Source organism: Aulonocara stuartgranti (assembly GCF_965226115.1).
Source record: "Aulonocara stuartgranti genome assembly, chromosome: 2".
NCBI lineage: Eukaryota > Metazoa > Chordata > Actinopteri > Cichliformes > Cichlidae > Aulonocara > Aulonocara stuartgranti.
In genome coordinates this window covers 6,360,665-6,369,543 of record NC_138940.1, presented here as the reverse complement: position 1 = coordinate 6,369,543, position 8,879 = coordinate 6,360,665, and the positions used below count along the sequence as shown (strand labels likewise).

Here is an 8,879-nt window from a genome sequence, read left to right as displayed (position 1 = left end):
CAAAGGGCCCAAATATATCAGCTAATTGTCCCCGCGGCATGTGGCTAACAAAGACAATAATTTCCGTTATCTTTTTAGTTAGGGAGTTACTCGATAACCAGCCTTTGACCTCCCTCATACAATCAAGAAAGCAGTGTAGTGAAGAGTATTGTCAGTCAGACAAAAATAGATTTCAATATCACCAGCATAAAAATGAAAAGAAACGTTATATTTCTCAAATATAGAGCCCAAGGGTAGCATGTACAATGAGAAAATTGTACAGAACAGATTACTGTTTACAGAACAGATTACCACAACGAAAAGGGGTAACAGAAGAAGAGTAGCTCCTCATCGTAACAGAAAAGGTGTCACGGTTCGCGAGGTGAGCCGTATGAAAATATTAAGGACCCAAGATGTGGCACACCTGACGTGAGGAAGCTTTATTGGTGGAGCGTGCTCATACAACAAAAGGTGAGAGTGGCGAAAAAAAAAACAGAACCGAGTAAACTGGGAAAACTAAGCATAGAAAACAAACCTGAAACCTAGAGACACAAAAGAAGATGCAGGGAGATGTGGCGAAAACCACTCTGAACGACGGAGGGGAAAAACGCAGACGAATCAGCAACGAGGACGAGGTAACACACAGTATAAATACACACACCAGGAATCAGGGGATGGGAAACAGGAGGGGAACACACCTGGGAGACATCACAGCTGATGAGGCAGGGGAAACGTAAACAAAACGCACTGACATCAGACAGGGACCTTCAAAGTAAAACAGGAAACACGTACTGTCATGGTTCTGGGTTGGTTCGACCCAGCATTTTGAGTTCTTATGTTTTGGTTTATTTTTGAATGATGGACTGTCTTCTTTCTCTGGTGCTTTATTGATTATTATTATAAGCTATGTTTCGGTTATTCTTTTTAAGGGATTAGTTCTTATGTTTTTGGTATTTCTCGGGATTAGGATTTATATGCTGTTTACTTTGTGATACTGTGTTTATCATTATATTAGTAGGTTTTGTTCAGTGTCAAGTCCGTCTCTCTGTCTAATCCGTGTCTTAGTAAAGTGTGGTTTCTTGTTTCCTGTTTTGTTGTGAAGGTCTGTGTCTTATGTTAGTGTGTCTAGCTTCGCTCCCTCTGTCTCGTTAGCCCTGATCTCTCCCAGCTGTGTCTCCCTCCTGTCTTCCATTCCCTGATTACTTCCTACTTCCTACCTGTGTATATTAGCCCTGTGTTTGCCCTTGCTCCGTGTCCGTATCATCAGATTATTCCTGTGTGTCTCTGTTACCAGTATTCTTTGTTCAGTTCCCATTTTGTTTTCTCCAGCAATAAAGCTGAGGTTCTGAGTTTAAATTTAGGGTCTGAGTCTCACATTTGGACCCAGGACCATGACAAAAGGACCTATCCAAAAGGTACAATTTAAACCATTCAGGGGCGCTTCTTTTAATGCCTACTAAATATTCTAGTCTTGTTAGCAGAATGCTGTGGTCCACCACATCAAAGGCTGAAGACAAATTCAGTAAAACCAAGAACTCAGGGCTCCATAAATCTGCAATTAAAAGGTCATTAACAACTCTCAGCAGAGCCGTTTTAGTGCTATGATGTGGTTTAAACCCAGACTGAAATCTGTCACTATTTAGATTAGCATCTAAAAAGCCCGGTGATTGCTGAAGAAGTACATATGCCTGTGCTTAAACTGCTGTTTTATAAATGAGTGATCCATTTTTCTTATTTGGATTTTTTTTAATAATATATTTTTGATCAACAAGAAATATGAAAAATACACCGAAACAATCAACAGTGTAACAAAAGCAAGCCTACATGAAACAAATGTGTGCAGATGAGAGTAAGCTGACATTTCCAGACTTTTCTGGTCCCCATGATGACCATGCCCATCCCCCCATAAAGTGTGTGCCTCAGCAGGAGGAAAGAATCTTGTTTCCAAAGGTTACACATTTCCTGAATTTTGCGGTCCCCACGTTACCTATCAGTTTATCCCCTCCCCCACAGACACTCAGCACGAGGAGCCATGTTGGATGGAGCAAAGCAATTTTAATTTCTGCAGAGACTGATTACATGATGGAAACCAGGTAAGTCCTCTCAAAACTTTAATATTGCCGCTCTCAATAGATGCAGAGATGTTTCAGAGATATATTTTAGCTTTTTATGAGTTTTTAACTGCAATATTTTTCATACATGGTGTGTGGTTAGCTAATATTGATTAGCTCTGTGGCGTGGAGGCTTACTGAGGGATGATGATGGCTCCTTGACACTGGTTTGGTTGTTTATTCATGGGAGCTTAATTTGACCTATATTACATTTGTACTAACTTTAAAAGCCTGAAGTCTTATTGAAATGCTCAAGTATGCAGTGGTGGAGGTGGTGAAGGGGGATTGAAGATCAGAATACGCATTAACCTTGTTAGCATGTTTCATATTCCATTGCAATGATTCTGGGCAGTTTATCTTCTAAATTATTCTGATGGGCTCATGTTTGTTTTAAATCCATATAGCTTTTTAATGTTACACGGTGGACACGTGCCTGTAGACCATGGTCACGTGCATGAGGCCCAGTAAAATTATATTTGTGTAGAAACATGGAGTCTGGTCAACCTACTGTCATCTCAGCAATTTTATTGAAACAAAATAGCTGCTTCTGCTCTCCATGCCTGGCGTGTGACATGGACAGAACCATGGGTTTTTCATGCAGCTGCAGACCCTGTTTGCAGCTCTTCCTTCTGCAGAGCTGCATTGTCTTTATTAAATATTTGAACATAATACAACATAAACTCTCGTAGAGGAGATAAAGTCAGAGAGATACATGTTTTGAAACGACAAGGATCAGGCGCATTTAGTACACCTAAAGCAGTCGCTAAAAAACAATATACAAGCAGAGCTCAGCAGCCAGCGCAACAAATTCTGGATCCTTCGCTCTTAGTTAGCGGTGAGCACAGCGCATGTTGCGTCCGATGTGAAACTGCCTTTATGCTGCATAGTGTGACTCATAGCAGTGGTCCCGGGTCAACCCTGATTTTGTGTTAAAGTAATACTAAAGTAATAATGGTGTTTCTGAAGACTGGTATACCACAACTGTATGCTTTCAACAGCTACCAAAAGTTAAAGGACCTTATGAGTATTATGGGATATTTATATAAAGATCCTCCAGCTTCAACTGTATTACCCTTCAAGGACCTGCAGTTCAAAAAAGCTTCCCACCAACAGCCAATCTGTTCTCTGATTGGATAGTTCCATTTGTGATTGACATGACATTGACCAATCAGCTGAAAGGAAGAAAAATAGGGTCAAAATTCGTACTTGTAAGTTGAAACTTGAGTGCAGAGATTTTTTGGCTATGTCCACACACAAATCTTTTTTACGTACACAGAAATTCTTTTTGCACAAACAAATCCTGGTACAAAAAATTTATGACCACAATTTGAGGCCATAGAGGTAAAACAGTAGGGCTGGGTATCGTCACTGATTTCTAGAATCGATTTTATTCCGATTCACAAGGTCCCGCGTCGATTATTTTCGATTCAATTTGATTTGAATTGGGGAAATTTTGCCTCAGATAGTCAGAAATATCATAATTCAGATCATGAAAGCTGACACTTGACTTTATCAAAGGTGTGAGCATCACATCAGATGCCTTTGTGTCAAAGTAAATGAGGATAAAACACAGACAAACATGAAGGCGATTTTCCTGGCCTGGGATTTTATAAAAATATTCTGCAGTAGATCAAAAACGAAAGAAAACCATTAATCAACATATGAACTAGAGCAGGGCGATATGACCAAAAATATTTATCACGATATACATTTGAAAATTTGCGATAACGATATAACTGACGATATAATTGACACTAGACAAAATACTTTCCAAATCCACAACTTTATTAGTGCAAAAAAACCTCATCAATAAATTTTCACTTAAACAAGCAGCTGTTTTTTATGTGCATTAAAGTTATATAAAAATTTAACATTGCAAATGCAAATTCCTTGCTGACAGTTTAACAAAAGGCATTTCCAGTAGTGATGGGTCGTTCGCGAACGAAATGGCTCTTAGAGCCGGCTCTTTGACGTGAACGACGCGAGCCGGCTCCTTATCGCGAGCCGTCACTTGGGTTTTTTTTTTTTTTCTTTCTCTCACCCTCTCTCTCTCTCGCGCACTTTTTTTCCGCTTCACTTCGCACCTGAGCCTTGTGCTTTATGCTGGGCAGAGGGGGGAGGGGCGGTAGTTACACTCAGTAGCACAGGAACAGAGCCAGAGGGAGAGAGAGAGAAAGAGAGCCAGGGACAACAACGTCACATTAGAAAGGTATAGTAATCATCCACAACTATTTTCGGTTGCAGATGATAAAGGATTCATAAAGTTTATTCATGCAGGCCCATATGACAGAGAATATGCATCTTCTTTTTGTTTTCATATTATAATTTATATTTAATTGTGTTGTGGTTTGCAGTGTTTTGTGTTGTTTTCACTTTAAATTTGTAAAAGGAAAAAGCTGAAAATTTAAATAGTTAAAAGTTGAAATGTGAATAGTTGATTTTTGTATTATATGATTTATTTATTACATTTTATGTGGAGTGAAAAAATAAAAGTATATTTACAGTGGCCCCTAGAGACAAAGCACATACAAACTTCAAATCACGTACGAACTCTGAAGCACGTACAAACTCCAAAACACGTAAAAACACGTACAAACTCCAAAACACGTACAAAAAAAACTCAGAAGCACATAAAAACTCAAAACACATACAAAAGACAACAGAAGTGCTCCAGGATGCTGGGCGCAGTGTTGAGCTTTTGTTACCTAGTGGCTACACAAGCCAGCAAGTACCAACGACCGGATTTGGTGTGTGGTAGTAACAGGTAAATGAACTTTTTTTAAAAAATTATTTGAATATATATGACTGCCTGTGTATAAATACACAAACAATACACATATGCTTTCAATTGTGTAATTTAAGTGATCTAGTAGCTCTGCTTTGGAAGTTCCGTTCATGCTAGAAATGTGTTTTGGAGTTTGTACGTGTTTTTTCTCTAGGGGCCACCGCATATATTTATATATAAACATATACAAATAAAACCACTTTTTTTTACGTTAGTAATTCCTTTTGTGCATAATTTTATATTATTGTTAATAATAAATTAATTAAAGCAACAAAACAACCTGAAGAGCCGGTTCGGAGCCGAAAGAGCCGGCTCTTTTTAGTGAGCCGAACCGAAAGGGCCGGATCTCTAAAAAGAGCCGGAAATCCCATCACTAATTTCCAGTGGAAATTGGCCGACATATACTCAGCACAACCATGTATAGTAACCACAAAACTTAAAAAGAGGTTATACACAAAATGTGGTAATATTATGTTGAAGCACAGTACGTGTTACGAGGCTCCTGACGACGGTAGCCGTAATGCTCTGACAATCCATCAAGCGGTGTGACTCTGTAGCTTAGCAAAGTCGTACTAAAACATTTTTGACAGATTTTTGAGCGCCGTGTACGACATAAAATTGGTTCGGTAATAACGACGGCCAATTTGCATGCTCTACCAAAAAATGTGCTCTGCTGTGTATCTGACGGACGAAAGCCAAACCAGTTCCACACCACTGAAATTGCACCATTTTTACAAACCAATTCTGGTTCATCTGATTCATTCAGCCATCCACTTTCTCCCTTCTCATTCTCCGTCGCCGCCATGCTTTTTCCGCCATATGCATATGAAAACAACAAAACGCGTTTTACCCATTTTCTATCGCGATATTTCATTTTCTTATCATTGCCTAACATTATGATATTTATTATTATTATTATTATTATTATTGGCAGGATGAGAGGAGTCCCTGAGAACGATGCGTGCTTGACATAGACATCTCTTCTCTTGGACATCCTCAGTGGCAGGAGGTGGAGTTCCTGTAATGCATTTTCACTACCCGCTGCAGTGCCTTGCGGTCAGCAACAGCGCAATTCTTATACCAGTTACACAGTTGGTCAGGATGCTCTCTATCGCACAGCGGTGGAAGTTACGCAGTATGTCAGCAGACAGGTGATTCTTCTTCAGTGTCCTCAACAAAAAGAGGCGCTGATGGGCCTTCTTGACCAGGCTGGAGGTGTTAGTTGACCAGGACAGATTCTCAGATGTGGGTCCCCAAGAGCTTGAAGCTGGAGGCCCGTTCAAGAGCTGTTCCATTTATGTAGATGGGGACATGGGTGTCTGTTTTCTCCCTCCTGAAGTCCACAATGAGCTCTTTGGTTTTGCTGGTATTCAGAAGCAGGTTATTGTCAGCAGCACACAGCTAGGTGCTTTACTTCTTCCCTGTAGTCAGACTCGTCGTTGTCACTGATGAGACAATCACCATAGTATCATCTGCAGACTTTATGATGGAGTTTGGAGGGAATAACTGTACTGAATGCTGAGCTGAAGTCGCCGGAGAGTGTGGCATCCAACTAGCTCGATAGAGTTGTTTCCATTATTATCATGACATTACAATCCATTAGTGTCCTGTTGTTAGTGATCCACAGTCATAACTCATTCATTTTATTCACCAGGTGTTAGCCTTAGATTAACTGTTAGCCCTCTGTGTTTCCCTTGCCTTTGTTTACAGTCTCTGTGCCGTCTTCGAGCACTTCCGGCTGGCCGAGCAGCCTGCAAAAGCATCGGTGTTCTTCTTATTTCCGGGATGAGTCAAAGGTTGCTGATAAAACAGTCGAAGTTGTGTAATCCTAAATCCAAAACCTCTAGTCGGGTGTAATATGTAAAAGCGAAGCTGTTCTACAAGAACAGACCCAAAATAAGCAGGAATAATACAGCAAACTTGTAAAATGTGAAGAGACACTGTACCTAGTGTGATGCATGGGCCGCCATCTTGGTATTAGGCCTGACTCCATCTCCTTGTTAAGTTATGACACACTTAATAAACACTTCACTTCTGAAATGACCAGATTTATGCATTTGAATTTAATGTTTTGTTTTGTTTAAACAGCCCCTTTGATCACAACAACATGGTGGACCGAGTCAGAGGGTGCTACTCCTTTGAAAGGTATTGTTACAACAAATGTACACCTCAAGAGCTAGGGTGATATTTTATTTACATTTTATTTAAATCTGCTGTCTGATATTCAGCTTTTGAAGTCAAACCAAAAGTCCACAGCAAAGAAAATTAAACCTCTTCATGTGACTCAAAAACAAAGAACTTGGCCTAACTGTCCAAATTCTTTTCCAGGCGACGGTTTAATTATTTCATTGTTCCCTGTTGCCTGAAACAATTTTATCTTCAGTTGATGAATTTGTTGAACACAGTTAAAAGATTGTTATGGTACTGTACAGGTTTTTATTTAGCTCTGGAAGTATGTTTGAGTTATTACAGCATTTGTATAACACCATACAGCACAGGTGTCGAACTCCAGGCCTCGAGGGCCGCTGTCCTGCTTGTTTTCCAACTAACCTGCCCTTGTAGCTTCTTATTGGCAAAGCACACCTGATCCAGGTAATCGGCAGCAGGTAGGGCAGGGATATCTCAAAAACAAGCAGGATACTAGCCCTCGAGAACTGGAGTTTGACACCCCTGCCATACAGGGAAGTTTGCCAGTTTTGAGATATGTACATGCAGTACAATATCTCCCCTGAAATGGCAAAAATAAATGGGGGCTACTTTTTATTTCACTTGTTCACATGTTGTATTTTACTTGTTCGGTTTCCTATTTTCTTGTCTGTCCCTCACACTAGTTTCACCACTATGCTCTCGAAATCACTAGATTCAGAAATATCACTTCACCTCACAGGCCCCTTCAATTAAAATTAATTATTACTATTAATACTTTTGTTTGTTCTCAGGAGCTTCACAGAAGAGAGGCTGGTCTGCAGCAGAGACTCTTGCTGTAGAAAAAAAGAGAAAAGGTTCCTAGAAGGTGGCAAAGTTCCTGGTAAGGTGGATTGCGTGTATTGAAACTTCACCAAAAGAACTTGAACAAAGGACGTGGAAAGCAGTTAAGGTCTATGTCACAAACAGAATTGGAGCACTGAGGCACCAGAGTGCTAAAAGACTTTTGGTTTTGGTTTAAAACACATAGTTGCACATTTCAGAGTGCTGTTTTTTCATGTTTCATGTTGAAGCTCATATTTAGTTTAACCACGGCTGGCCCAGTGTAAACTAAATTGAGTACTTTACATATTTGTGCACAATGGCATTTTTCATTTCATTATGGATTGTAGGAAGGTCAGTACAAGACAAAATAATAATGTGAATTGCTGTTTTTACATTATAAAACATTTGGATAAATGGAATACTTGGGATTTTTTGTTTAGAAATAAACAATCACTGTCCCATTTGCAGTTTTTTGTTTTTGTTTTGTTTATTAGGTTATGGGATATATGGCATGACATTTTGCTGCCATGCAAAATGTCTTGTGTTTTAAATAAAGAGCTTAAACACAAAAAAATGTTTTGATTGAGAAATTTAAGTGTGTTTGAGGTACACTATCACCATAACCACTTGTTTTCCTTAATGTCACTGTAGTATAACTTATATTGACTTCTATTAGGGTTATGCTTGTTTCTTCTTTCTGAACTGAGTGGTTTGTCATATTTCAGGCCTGCTTCCAGAACAAAATGATTTGGTAAGCAACAGAAGTTGTTGAATGAACAGTTTACTAGGGATACCCTTGGAAAAACTTGCAGTCTCTTCTAATGGTAGTAAAACCACTTCTTTATTGACATACACTGAGGCATCAAAACTCGTCATTAAGGGTACAGGGGAGGCTGTCAAATGTCATCTTTATGGGAAAAGAGTTAAAACTAATGATTACCAGAAAGGTCAGAAGAGGAAAAGAGAAGAACAAAGAATAGTTCTTGTGTCTTAGTAGCTTTACTCAGCATACAAACTCACCTCTAATAAGTTCA

General features: G+C 39.4%; 1 protein-coding gene across 2 annotated transcripts; it reads left to right on the top strand.

The window, feature by feature from the left end:
- The first annotated feature begins 313 nt into the window (after nucleotides 1-313).
- On the top strand, nucleotides 314-8,369 carry LOC309713586 (uncharacterized protein). 2 transcript variants are annotated; one of them, XM_082545330.1, is made up of 4 exons: nucleotides 314-614; nucleotides 1,993-2,072; nucleotides 6,964-7,020; nucleotides 7,815-8,369. In XM_082545330.1, exons 1-4 carry the CDS (start codon nucleotides 540-542, stop codon nucleotides 7,924-7,926), a joined length of 324 nt encoding a protein of 107 aa, XP_082401456.1. In that variant the 5' UTR covers nucleotides 314-539; the 3' UTR covers nucleotides 7,927-8,369. The 2 variants fall into 2 exon arrangements, with proteins under 2 accessions (XP_082401456.1, XP_082401457.1); XM_082545331.1 differs by lacking the exon at nucleotides 314-614 and adding an exon at nucleotides 648-1,394.
- The last annotated feature ends 510 nt before the right edge of the window (nucleotides 8,370-8,879 follow it).